Source organism: Abrus precatorius, unplaced genomic scaffold (genome assembly GCF_003935025.1).
Source record: "Abrus precatorius isolate BTA unplaced genomic scaffold, Abrus_2018 Scaffold7, whole genome shotgun sequence".
Taxonomy (NCBI): Eukaryota; Viridiplantae; Streptophyta; class Magnoliopsida; order Fabales; family Fabaceae; genus Abrus; species Abrus precatorius.
This window is the reverse complement of record NW_020874417.1, coordinates 30,133,204-30,147,629: the sequence shown is the minus strand read 5'-3', so window position 1 is coordinate 30,147,629 and position 14,426 is coordinate 30,133,204. Positions and strand designations below refer to the sequence as shown.

General features: G+C 29.9%; 1 protein-coding gene across 1 annotated transcript; it reads right to left on the bottom strand.

Annotated features, from left to right (window-relative positions):
- Positions 1 to 1,293: 1,293 nt before the first annotated feature.
- LOC113873106 (probable protein S-acyltransferase 15) lies at positions 1,294 to 4,065 on the bottom strand. The gene is made up of 7 exons (XM_027511085.1): positions 3,776 to 4,065; positions 3,304 to 3,396; positions 3,099 to 3,200; positions 2,922 to 2,993; positions 2,261 to 2,359; positions 2,078 to 2,173; positions 1,294 to 1,983 (listed from the first exon to the last, which is right to left on the bottom strand). The coding sequence occupies exons 1-7, from the start codon at positions 4,028 to 4,030 to the stop codon at positions 1,888 to 1,890; spliced, it is 813 nt and encodes a 270-aa protein (XP_027366886.1). The 5' UTR covers positions 4,031 to 4,065; the 3' UTR covers positions 1,294 to 1,887.
- Positions 4,066 to 14,426: the final 10,361 nt, after the last annotated feature.

Genomic DNA, 14,426 nt, shown 5'->3' with positions numbered 1-14,426 from the left:
TATCAATTTCCAAAGAACAAAAAAAGGAAAAAGGAAAAAACAATGGGCTCTGCTCTTTTTCTTTTCTTCAAATTGGAATATGATGCCTCTTAAGCCTTCTTTGAGACAATCATTCTCTCTTGTTTTCTAAGATCACAATAATTAGTTACAGTTGCGCGATATTCACATGATTCTATGCACTGAAAATATGAGTAGCTTTTTAGAAATATTATAATAAAATATGCAACATATGTATAACAGTTTAATATTTATTACAAGTAAATGTTTGCAAAAGTTATTGCTTGCTGTTTCCTTAAATGTCGTCTTTTTTGGAAAATTATACTTTTGCAATATATCATATATGTGTATATAAGTCCTGTCTGCTTGTTCACAACATCGGAACATACGCAATTATTTCAAATCAAAACGATATACTTTTGCTGTTGTTACCATCTTCAGAATTGTAGCTGTTGTAATCTTTTTTGTTGCAATTTCTTGTAGAGGACAATGATATGGGTTTATGCAAAGCCCAAACCACTACGTATTCCTTCCATTTCTTTCTTTCTTTCTTTCTTTCTTTCTTTCCTTTTGTTAGTTTTTAATTGATGTAATATATATTGTTATATTTTCATGAAAATACCCTCGCTTATACCTCTAACCATTTCATTTACTCTTTGTTGAGAATTAATTTTAAGAGAAAAACATAAAAAGGTAATTAGTTAAATTAAAATCCATCCATAAACATTCAATAAGGATACAAGTAAAAAAAGAATTAAGTAAGTTTTAAAAATCTAAAACAAAATTCTTTTGTGAAAAAAATTAAAATGCTAAAATAACAAAACACAGAGATTGCAACTGTGGAGCACTTGACCACTTGGGAGGTAGTGACATCATGTCAATAATTAATTCGCTTAAAAGTTTAAGACTCAAATGATTTCAATTTTACATCTCTAATAGATTGAACAGATACATCCTTTTCCAACTTTCTAATTACTTTCTCATTATAGTAAAATCATTAGGATATCAGCTATTGTCAACAAACTGTATCTGTCTGTATACCATAAACAACAAAGGCAAATCTCAAAATCAATGCCAACAGTATCCTAACCCAAAAAAAATCAATGTAAGTTTAGGTTAAATTATGAAGACAATCCTTATTATGATTTTAGAAAAATATAATTTTGTTAAAAAATGTAAAACCACAAGACAGCATTCAACTAATGATTTTAAAGGCAACTTTATGAAAGAGTTTATCTATGAAATAGGGAGAAAAAAAAAAAAGGAAAAAAAGAAGAAGAGAGGCAGTGTTCCAAAATAATTGTTATTTTTCTCTAGAACAGAGATGGGCATAATAATGTATTTGCCTGAGTTTTGATGGAAATCATTCAGAGAACATATATAGAAGTCATGATACAATAAGTGTAATCATCAATTTTATACACTGGAAATCTAAAATAGGAGTCACTTCTCAATAATAAGATGACAAGAAAGGATACTGTAACCAGTATGACTGAACCTACCAATGAAAACATCTATAAACTCTTCATTAACACTATAAAAAGTTCTCTGTGACATACATGCAATTATTCTAACTACGTGCCAAAACTGTATTCTGTTGTACGGAATAAAATAAAAGAAAACCTCTGAACTCTTTAAAGTTTCCATTTTCAACAATCTATGATGGAGCCTAGCTGGTGAAAGACCGACATTCAAACATTTACAGTAAAGAGATCTGTCAACTCATTGCGTAAGCTTAATTTTCAAAGCTTGCTTAAAGGATCAATTGCCTTTTCTCTTTAAACCCTTTTTCAGAGTATCAAATTCAGATGAAGAAGCTCTTAATTCTTCACTTCAAGACCCAGAGGCCAGACCTTCTGTTGATTCAGAACTAGGCCAAACCAGAAAGGTTTAAGAATTATCACGTAATGTAGGAAAGCTAACTCCATCCTTCAGATGGCTTACTGCCGTGGGACATAACCATTTCAGCATGTTTGTACCTAAAATCTGGTCAAGAAACAAATGAACATATTGTCAGGTAATAACAATCAGCAAATATGTGCAAATTAGTGCCAGTCAAGACCACAGAATAGTGAGAGACCAAAGTAATGTTTTTGTATGCACCAATGTTGAATGGATGTCGATAGCTCTGCCCAGATTTCATAGCCAGCCATTTTGCACGATTTCCTTCATAATACTGGAAAAAAGGCACAAAATGACATCTGATAAGACATTGGTAAAGACAAAAGGCTTTTCAATGAAGTGCATCCAACTGAAATCCCACCTCTATTGTTGTCATGTTATGAAGGACAAGGTAGACATGCCATCCAAAAAGAGTCAGAAGAGTTACGGTCAAGGCCATCACCATCATTCCATACAAGACCTAAACATCATTCACAAGTCTTATTGTTAATTTGTAAGTTATGAAACTTAAGTATTAATGCAAGAAGAAAGAGTTAGTCAAGTTTTCAGTTCTCAACAGAAAGCCATGAAAAGTTCCATTCTGTGACTCAATCTCTAATTGTAAGTTTATAATCATCATAAAAAAGGAAAAAGAAAACAGGGTTACTTCATCATTTACTTAATTACTTGTGGTGGATAAAGAAGAGAGTCCATACAATGTATATGTCAAGTATGACGAAGTTAAAATGTAATTGCAGCAAACTAATGAAGGAAATGCATAAGGATTATATCTCAACCTTAGACAATGCCTCAGCTTAAAATTGGAGGAAAAAGGCAACTAGGATTACGAGCAATTGAACGGACCAGAGGCAAACATGTAATAACATGAATGGAATACAAGTAAAAATGACAAATTCATGCAGTTGAACATTAGAAAGGAGAAATATGAATGGCCGACAAGTTGTTTTATATATGTCTCTAATATGAGTACAAATCTATGACACACGCATTAGAACATCCATCAATTATAGCATGAAACTTACATAGAAGATCCTAAGAGAATTCCCTTTAATAAGCTCCCAGTCCTTCTGAAGTACACAGCTTATAAATATGACCTGCACATTGCAAAAGCTTATGTCAAATAAGAATCCTGTCCATTACAAAAACAAGTAGAAGCAGTGATGATATGGTGTAGAATAAGAATCCTGTCCATTACATACCGTAGAATAAGTACTTGCTATGGTGGCATATAATACAAAAACAAAGAAAGCCTTATAATTCCAATAACCAACACAATTATTTATCCACAAGCAGTGATGATCCTACATCAAATTGAGCAAGCAAACAAAAAGGTCAAACTTCACGAACTCAAATGCAAAATTCAAACTCTAAACAACATCCACTGCCGAGAAGCAACCAACCTACCATTTTCAAAATACACCTTCTGCAGACTCGACAATGGTGAGTCCTCGGGGGCTTGTAAGCAAAGCACTTGTCACATTTCTTCCCTTGTGCACTCTGCAGCAAATTTGTTAAGGATCTCAGTAATAGATCAAACAATGATCACATACATGTAAGAATTGACAAAACATAACATCAAGAGCTTATTCCGTCACAAATACATCAAGTTAAACCATTCCTTCGCCATAAAAAATCATGATGGGGGTGCGAACAGCTATAGCTTAAGCACTGCAAATTATTAAATAATCACAGATAGTACCTAAATTGAAACACCTGCGGCATTGATCCAGCGGGAATTTACAAAATTTATAAAGATTAAGAGAAATTCAGTCAAATTTCCTACTTGATTAACACAGGGGACACATTTCCCAAAACACCAATGGTTCCTGAGATTGATTCAACAGAGACCCAAGAGAGAGAAGTGAGAAAAGCTTACATCTTTGGAGAATTCGAGATCAGGGGCATAGGAAGAAGGGACGTGACCAGGGTCGGTGAGAACGCAGGTGAAGAAAGAGAAGAGAGAGAGAAAGGCGAAGAGAGAAAAGAGGTAAGCATTCAAAGCGCCAGGGGAACTCTGCAAATGGAGCCAATCATGGAGGAAGACGAAGATTGAAGTGTAATACAGAAAAAGCATCAACGACAACACTGCCAACACAGGCAATGATAGGAACCTTCTCCCCTTCATGGACATGCCAAAGGAAAAACCCCTTCTTTCTTTCTCTTCTTCCTCCGTTTTCAAGCACTTTTCTAAAACTTTTTAACATAACTTAGATTAATAATTTAATTTAAATACTTTACATGGTCTTTCAATCATTAATTGTTGTTTTACTAAAATTATCTATCTTTTAATAAGTATTTTTAAAATTATATTCACAGTAATATACTAATATTTAATCATTTGATAATATTATTTTTTATATCAACAGTATATTAAAATTTTAAATTAAATAATAAATTTATTAAAATTAATAGAAAAATAGATGTATATTAAAAATTTGTACTATATTTTAAATATTTATAATATTTAGTGGTCAAAATTATAATTTATATATTAAATGAATTAACATATATAATTATATAAATAATGAATAAATATTTTATTAAAACTAATTTATCATAAATAAGAGTATGTGTGTATATATATATATATTGTAATTAATATATATATATATATATAATTTTTATAATTAAGATAAAAATATTTATAATTAATTTTTCTAAAAAATAATACGATGCATTATATTAGCCGGTATAAATATACTTTTAAGATAAAATAGATTTCATTTTGTTATAATTTCACTTTTTTTTAATTATTACTGAGTGTTAATATTAGCCTGTATAATTCACAAGGTTTTAACATGACATTCATCACAAAGTTAAGTATCAATAGCTATAGCTTACAAATTATTGGGCTTTAATTTTCTTTTAAAAGATAAGTATATGTTTATTTTGGCTTATATTTTAATTAACTTTATAAAATAAACTAAATTAAATACATATGATTTTAATTAACATAAAAACAATATAAATATATTTATAATGTATTATAATAAAAAAAACGTATATTTATATTTTTAAAGTGAACATTTATATTTGTATAAATATTTTTAAATTCTTATACAATAAAAAAAAGTAACAAAAATAATACTTTTATCATTAATCAATCATTTGTTAAGTTAAAAATGAGAGAATGCAACTTTAATTGAATTCATTCGGAAATCAAGCAAGAGAAGAACTCAGTGCTCCTTACATAGTAAGAGCATTACCTAGATTTTAAAAAAAAATTATAAGAGATTTAGTCTTTTAAAAATTTACAAATTTTATTTTTATTCTATTTTTAAAATTATTCATTTTTATTTAATCTTTCTAATAATGATTTGTTAATTTAGTTTAATATTTCTTCATATAACAGCGATTTATATAATTTAATTGAGAAAATGTGAAAGGTTGACATAGTGATATAAAGTCTCTTATATTCATACAAATATAATTAGAAGGAAATCTTGGGTTCAAGTAGGAATTAATCCTAACGTTTTTGTTTAACATAATAATTTTATCTATTTGAATCTAAGTTCTTCCAAGTAGTACATTGCATGAGCAATGTCAAAAACCACACAAGTAAATAACAAAAATCCAACAAATCATTAATAAAGAAATTATATAATTTTAAAAAAATAATAAGAAAATTATTTTAAAAATAAAAAATAAAATAAAATAAATTTTTTTAAACGACTATAAACTTATTTAATCCTCCTAAATATTACTCGTGTCATTTATCTTCAATCATCCCTTCGCATGGCGTATACAATTGTTAGCTATTGCTTCCTTTTCCATCTCAGTTGTAAGGACAGTATAGTTTATAGTTTATCAGACTTTCTTTTTATCAGAAAAAAAAGAAGATATAACTCATGATTTATCAGAAAATTGAAGGCCTATAAACTTCTTAGCATTCTTTTCCTTTGAAATAATGGAAAAATTGTTGCCTCTGATTCTCAGATATTTGCTTCCATCTATCAGATTAACACCGGGTTGGAGGGAGCTGTCTCATTGATTGTAATTTGCCCTTGATGATGACAACGATATTAAGATATCATGCTCTAACATCAAAGTGTTGAATTATTTGATAATTTAAGTGATTGATTGTAAAAGTTGATCAAGAAGCATTTGAACTAAAAAAAAATTAATCTCACAACTGGAGTAAGAAAAGGAGGATTTGAAAATGAAAATTGAAGCTACCAAAGAAGAAAAATATAATATTTCAGGGCTATGCAATTCAAAATTGCACGTATTACTTGTAATATATACAACAAAGACAATGTAAGAATATATATCTTAGGTAAAAGGGTGACATTATTAAAATGATTATCAATTTATCAAGCCTCAACATACACTTATGTGGTTGTCTCTCAAGTACAGTTACCAACAAGGTGACAATCTTGTTTCCATCTCAAGAAGGAAAAGCTAAATAATGATGCAACTCTTCAAATTCAAGATGAAGATCACTATCACAGAATCCTTAGCTGGCATTCATGCTGGCACTCATGGATATTGCAATCTTGTTTCCATCTTTTGCCAGAGACAGGTTGGTTGTGCACTAAATGAGCCCTTAGTTTGTGTAGATAAAACATTAATTTAGAGAAATAATTGTTTATTTTTCAAAAAATGTTTTAGAAAGTTAACAGAAATAAGTGCTTGTTTCACCAAAATAAGGTGAACCAAACACACAGGCTTGTAGAGTTTGCATATCACAATGACTCGGGAATATATGGGTGAATGATGAACCTCTAGAAACTCTTCTAGCCATCTGCAACTGCGTATATTTGACTAATCTCTGTTTAGGGTGCATTTAATCTGAAAAAAAAAAAGAAAAAAACTCAAAATTGTGATACAACAAAAGCTTTAAGAAATTTGAAAAATATTAATTGTTGCAGGGATTGAAGGACCGCATTCCGGTGATCATCTAACTGTCTTGCATCTTTTTTTTTATGTAACATGGTGAATTGTTTGAAGTAGTAGGTTTTATTATTGCTTTATAGCCTATTTTTATATTGTTGTAGCTTCTATAGGCAATCAATCAACTGAAGTTTAGGTGTTAAATTGAAAATTTTAAGTGGGTTTATTTTTTAATACATCAGCATCATAAGTCTATCTAGTTTCAGTTTTCAATAATAAATATGCTATTCCTCTCACTAGTAGATTCTAACAGGGATAGATTAGTTGGATATGATCTTCTATTGCACTAATCATGTTTGCATCAAACACATTGATGCATCAGGGCATATACGGTCTGATATATATTTATATACACTTCTAAAATGTAATTCTCTAACATGAGGCTAGATTAGTTGATTCATGATTAATTAGAGAAGACATTTATTTTGATTAATTAGTAAGGTAAATATATATTGATTTGACAATTTTATTTAACAATGTCACACTATATTTTAAAATATTTTTTTAATGTGTAACATTGCACAATAGAAAAAAATTATATATGATAAATTTTCATAAAAAAATTAAAGCATTTAATATTATTACTGTATTAAATTATATATTTTTTAATAAAAAAATAATTATATATATGAATTTTATTCTCTACAATATTGCAAAGGTTAAAAAATTAATTTTAAAAATCATATATGAAATATAATACATACACTTGTTATATAGCTACATATGTCTTATCTAATTCCAATATTTCGTTTAACTCATTATTACACAATAAATCATCATATAAGAATTATGTCATATACTTGCACATTATTTTAATCTTTTTCTTTATTTTTCTCTGTGTTACGTTACATTACATATCATATCATTCACTATTTTTCTTTTATCTTCTTAAATATGAATATCATATTTCCATCTTATATAGTTTTGTTTGTCACACTACATACAAAACTGTCTTTTTAACACTCTTATTTGTGGCGCCAAATAACATATAAAAGACATTCAGGTCCATAACAGTGGTCAATTTTGATATCATATAGTTTCCTGTAACGTTGAACATTGGAGATGAGGATCATTCTTCAATGTGGGGATAGCATTTCTTCTCTATGTGGACCCTTACAGTACACATAATTTTGGCTGTTGTTGATAATTTAATGAAAATGAGGTTGCTGTAGGACACACAACATTTGTAAAGAAGAATCTGTGCACTGCCAATTAAAAGGAGTGGTGAAATTGGGCTTGGCAAACAATGCAAAGTTAAGGAGGTACAACAGCAGTTGGCACAAGTCACTGAAAATATAGGGACCAGGATCACGGTCTATTTTGGGGGACCATGCATATATGATGAACTTTCATTTTCCGTTAATTTTGGCTAAAAAAAGATTACCAAAATGAGCAGAATAAAAATGCTAACTACAAAAGTGTATGCATTAAGGTAAGATGTATCACAATCAAAGGACAAATAATATCAAGGCGAGAACAGTGTCCTTAACGAGAATGATAATTAACTCTCTTCACTGTGCTGTGTATAACTATAAACCAAAGTCCCTAATATCTTTAAGCCCATTTCTTTAGCCTATTTAAACTAAGTTAGGAAATATATAACCAATTTGTCGTACATAGAATAGAACACTACAAAGTAGAAAATATTAAAGCACTTCAATATTTGAATACATTATGTGTGACACAACAGATAATATATATGAGAATATTGAGATAATGATATATGATCGAGGGGACATTTTAAAAAAACTATTTAAGAATAAGACCCAACTACACTTCTTTCACTGTTAAGATTGGATATCTGCTGTTTTTCTTAATTTTTAATAACTTAATAGTTGAATCAGTTAATTTTATATTTTATAAAAATTCTTAAAAAAAATATAAGTGACCAACCAATCTTACTATATAGAGTCGGTGCTGGCCGTACAAAATGATAACTATAGTTCATGTGCTCTACCTACGGATCTGTACACAGTATGATATCTTAAGTTCTTGGGATACTGGTTGAAACTGCGAAAGACTAGCAGCAATCCAAAGTGCTTCTGTCAAATAGAGGTTAATTTCATATATTATTTAGTAGCAAATGATCGTTTATATGCACATTTTAAGTAATAGAAGTGAATAATAGTTTTTATATAACCAACAACCCTCCCTCCTACACTACTTAGAAGATTTTAAAAATCTAAAAAAAGATAATGGGATCTCTTCTTCTTTTTCTTTTTATTTACTCTTGATTGTTCTTTTCATTTTCCCGTTCAACTTTGAAAAATATCCTATGGTTAAATGTTTATGTTAATTACCTCCACCTTTCATGGACAGATTATATCATTTTATAGAACTTGCTCCCCTTTATAATTTATAAAGAAAGAGAAAGAAAAACCTTAATTTTAAGGGATTGGTCAAATAAAATAAGACAGGATTTTTGTTTTTTGCCTTTTTTTTTAATAGAGTATCATTCTCTTGATCTTCTAAAATTTTTTTAACAAAATAAAAAGTGTTATCGTGTTTTGAAACATATATGCAGATATATTTAAGCGTAGAAAATATTTATATTTTTAATGTTCTAAATTTGAATTTTATATTGAACTGGCAAGTTAAAATTTACGAGAAGGTATTAAATTATCTTTCAATAGGTTAAGAACAAAAACACAAACTAAATTAGTATAAAAACAACCTTTTAAAAAAATTTAAGCTATTAGGTGAAGATTTATGTTATAATTTTAACTTAATCCCTCGTGCCACGGTTCTTTGAGATTGAACAAAAAGCATGTTTGTTTACTCAACCTCTGTGCGTCAAGAATCGAGGACTATCCTAAAAAGTTAAGCTAATTAAAAAAACGCATTCACTCGAGTTTTTTAAGCTTACATGATCAGTTCATACCCCTACTTACTTTATGTCAACATTCAACTTTATTTTGAAGAACAGAAACAATAAGGAATAAAGGATCCACACACACATTATATTGGGTCTTGAGATGTGACTTTTAAATTAGAAGAACAATTGACGACAAGACTCAAATTCTTAATTATTTGGTTCCAAAAGGCTTGATATCGTGTTGATCATAACCGACTCTCTTATAAAATCTCAAGCACTTAGCCAATCAAGACTCGCGGATAATTTTATACTTTTAATGCATCTGTTGACACAAAGAATTATATATATTTAGAAGCCTACCCAAATGCATCCCACAGAAAGATGCCAGATGTTGCAAGCCTAGCTGGGGAATGACTAAAATACTTTATTATGTGCGCCTATATCTTTTATAAAGTATTACTAGCTAGCAAATCTAAGCTATAATCCTTGCGGTGAATAATCAAACTAAATCAGTGGTCTATAAAGTAAATTGCACTGTTCAATAGATATTCTTGTTGATCTAGCTAAAGTGAAGTGTTTATTATTGGTAATGTTATACAAATAACCACGTCAAAGTTGAAGAGTTAATTACCTACTCTTGCTAAAACAAACAAAATTAATATATTACCTTTTCTAACCTTTTAACTTTTTATAAAAATTATTATGAATTTTTTGTTTCAAATATATGTAACTTCTTAAATAGTTTTATAACTTCTTTTATAAGTCTATTCACTCTCTTTTTTATCTTTTACTTTCTCTCTTTCCGTCACTTTTATTCCTTAAAAGTTACACACAAGAAAATTCAAGATTGTTTAAAAAATTACAAAATTTCTAAAAAAAAACAGATATATAAAAGATAATATCATACTTATATATAAAAGAAGGATAATAGTGAAATGAACCCCAAATTAATGATTCGATTCTTCAACAATGGTTCTTTCATCAGACTTGGGAGCTTTTTGTGGACCTTCGAAAGTGAGAATGATTCGTCGACCTTCTTTTTTAGTTGTCAATATCACAAAACAGCTTTGTCACTAATTACACTCCATGACATGGCTTGTGATAAGCACTCATGACTGCGGATATTCTTTCACAGACACTTACTTAACACACTCACAATGTGTCTCCCCCACTGTCAGGGCAATTACATTTTAAGTCTCTGCGAATAGAAAAGAAAAATTTGATGACCAATATATAGATGATAAGAATGAAGAAAAAAGAGAAAGAAACTAAAAGCTATTGGTAATTTATATAGGCCATCCAAGATTGAGAAGAATTGTGATTGCATTATTATTGCGTTTTGGTTACAGTCATGTCTATAGAGAAATGAAATTATTATGAGCCATAAACATATGCTCATAATGTTATGAGTGATTATATAGGAAATTTAGACTATGCTTAACCAATATTAAAATATATTGCTTCTTGATTATTGTAATCAAGAATATAAAGCTTTTGTCAGCAAGCCATTATCTGGATCTAGAATTCGAGAAATCAAAATAAGGAAATGTTTGTTGAACATCTAAAGAGGAACATCCTAAACCTTTGTGCATTAATTAAAATGAATTTTTAAGATGTGTGTGCGTGTGTGTGTCTATATATATATATATATATATATATATAAAGGTGAGAAAAAAATAAAAATAGTTGCATACAGCATTATATATGATATCAATTTTTAATAAAATAAATACCAGAACTGGTTGAGTAAGATACATTCACTCAATTCAATAACATAACGCAATAAGTTTGGATCATTCGATGGAGTGATTCCGGGCGCTAGTGTGTAATATAGGGTTGCAAGGTACATATACTCTAAGTTGCCTTCAGCCAAATTGTGATTGGTTTGAAGCGGTTTCTTTTCTCCAAATTTATGAGAGCAAAAAGGTACAACTGTCAAGACTAATCATGATTTTTGCAACTTCATCAGAAAGACATCTCGAGTCTCCGTGTATTGTATTCAACAGAAATATAGCGGTACCAAAAACCATTATGATATCGTTTATTATGTTACTAACAGGCAAAAACTAGTAGTTCTTATGTTGCAACCTTCGTTTTACATGGCGGGACATGAAGTGGCACTAAAGCTGCCTACATAACATGTCTCATCACCCAGACGTCAGTCCTTAATTGTCAATTTTACTGCATCACTATTCTTCTTCTCACTTCATGAACAGATTATTTATAAATTAATTAATTTCATTTCCTAACTTTTGTTTAGAATAACAAATTAAAAAAGAAAAACTTGCATTACTCCGCAAAGCAGGCCTTTGCAAAGGTTTAAAACTGAGCTTTGCAACATTCAGTTATGGAGATACCCAATCCCTACAATCACAACTGAAACTGTCTCACAAGATTACAAGCATATAATAATCCATAAAATGGATTACTTATACGTACTTGGACTTTCAACGCAACAAGATTAAAGTGGAGTTTTCTCACCAGCACCTGCACCTAAAGGCTTTATATATATAGTTATTCCTTGCGCACTTTATGTGGCAGCTCAAAGCATACTATATCATCAACAAAAATCTGACATAATTAGTAGACAAAAATTCGATTCTTAGTCATGTATATAAAGAAGACTTCGCTGAAAGAGGCAAAACCCATTTTGCAATTTCAGTAATACTTATGCTTGGAAACGATTAGTCTTCAATTTGTAATTGAGAAATACCCTTACTGCGCAATAAAAGAAAAAAGTGTAATATAATGTCCAGCTGGGTATTACAGTATTAGTACCACTGACAGCCAGCATCCAGTTGGTACAGAAGACACTATGCCTTCAAATTAAAAAAAGGAAATTAAGATGTTTATTTATACCTGAGATCCTTTCTTTTCATCATGGATGAGAACATCTTAGAGATATAACAGTCTATACATGCTCCTGGTACACGTTATGAGGCATATGTTAATTAATGTAGAGAGTTTATATAATGAAGGAGTGCTTGAACCATTCTTTTTTATTTCATGAATATTGGCATGAAACTAATTTGCAGAGATGATAATTTTGGGATAAAATCTGAAAGGCGTATGTATATGTGTATGTGTGTCAGAGAAAGTAGTGTACCTGAAGATGAACTTGCAGGGAGTGTGATCAACAAGTTAAAGAAACCGAAATGATAAAAACAACCAAAATTATGAATATTATTTTCAAATCTTAAATACAAAACTATGAACAAATCTACAACAGAGAAACTTAATTTCTGTGCATAATTTTGTTTTCTTATGATGGCAAATATATACAAACGAAATTACCTTTTTGGTTTCATTCTTAAACCCTAAGAATCAAACCAGGAAATCATCATATCAAAGAAACTTTTCTTCTCTATAACCATCAGAAAAAAAAATAATAAATAATTTAAAGAACACTTTATTTCAAACTTTGATACGTATTCTGAGTTTTCTTGTATCAGCTTCCTGGGAAACAGACTAATAACTTTCAACAGAACTTAAATATGTTATATAAAAACAATTATCAAAATAAGGTTATCAATTAGAATCTTACCCCGCAGACATGAAAGTCTATATTGAAACACACAATCCTTTTTTATCGACTGAGACTTCGATGTAAAACAGCAACGGGTCCGAGATCTCTCTCTATATTGGAAAGATGTATTGTAATCCCTTGAAAGTTAAATCGTTTATTGCTGATGCAGCATCATCAAGATTCTCAGCGCCAAAACACTCCCACAAGGAGGTAGAATTTGTATGTGAATCTTGATGCTGCTGCACCTGCAAACAACGACTATGTATAAATCCTTGTTGCTGTAGGATTTCCAAAAGTTGCCTGCAACCTCCTTTATTGTGCTATCAAATTCTGGGTCCAATTGATTCAGTGAAAGAACAAGATTACCATGAACTCTCAACACATGGTACCTTTGCTTAATATACGACAGATATATCTATATATATAGCAGAATATAAGTGAACAATTTAGGGAACCCTAACAGAATATACGGTTTCTTGAGGGCAGTGATTCAATATATATATTTATAGAGAGAGAGAGAGAGAATAAATTTAAAAACTATTGTAAAGAGTAGCAAAGCTGTAAACTAAAGAGAGGAGAGGAGGAATAATTTAGGGAAGCAAACAAAATAACACAAACTAAAAGCCAACGACCCTTATTTGGTTGATGATTCATGGTTTTTGTGTGTTTCTGGGCATGATGAATCCTTGGCGGTGATTTGGCATACATCATATTTATATTATATAAGTATATAAATTATGCTAATAAGTAATAACACAATAAACTTGGTGGTTTTGATGATGGTGAAGTATTCATCAAATTGGCCATTTATTAGAGCCCTATATATCTCTTTATGAGTGGGTCAGTAGTAAAAAGGGCAAGGAAGATTGAAACAAAATAGAAATGGAAGAGAGATAGCATGGTTTCGCTTAAGAAATTATATGAAGTTTTGGTTAATATATATATATAAACAAACTAGCAGAAGGTATATAGGTCAAGATCTAGCTGCGATGGAATCTCCTATATATAAACATAAGAGAGGGAGAGAGAGAGAGGTTGTCATACACAGGTCATGCTGTGTAACCAAGGTTTCGCTATCAGCGAAGAGAAGAAGGACGAAAATTTTCAATTATAATTTGCTATCGTGACATTTATGTTATTAATTTCATGATTATATTTAATTATTTTCATTCATGAAATTCAAACTGACATTAATTGTTTAAGAAACAGGACTCGGTATCACTTAATTTAAACTCATGAAAAATTTAAGTATTGTATAGTTATTAGTTAATAATGGTGCTTATTTTTGAAAAT

What these genes read in the sequence shown, in the direction of transcription:
- LOC113873106 (XM_027511085.1), bottom strand. Translation starts at nt 4,030, where the DNA reads ATGTCCATGAAGGGGAGAAGGTTCCTATCATTGCCTGTGTTGGCAGTG. An exon ending in GAAGGTGTATTTTGAAAATG is followed by an intron (nt 3,201 to 3,303) that starts GTAGGTTGGTTG and finishes AATTTGATGTAG; the next exon opens with GATCATCACTGCTTGTGGAT. An exon ending in ATTCTCTTAGGATCTTCTAT is followed by an intron (nt 2,360 to 2,921) that starts GTAAGTTTCATG and finishes AATGATGTTTAG; the next exon opens with GTCTTGTATGGAATGATGGT.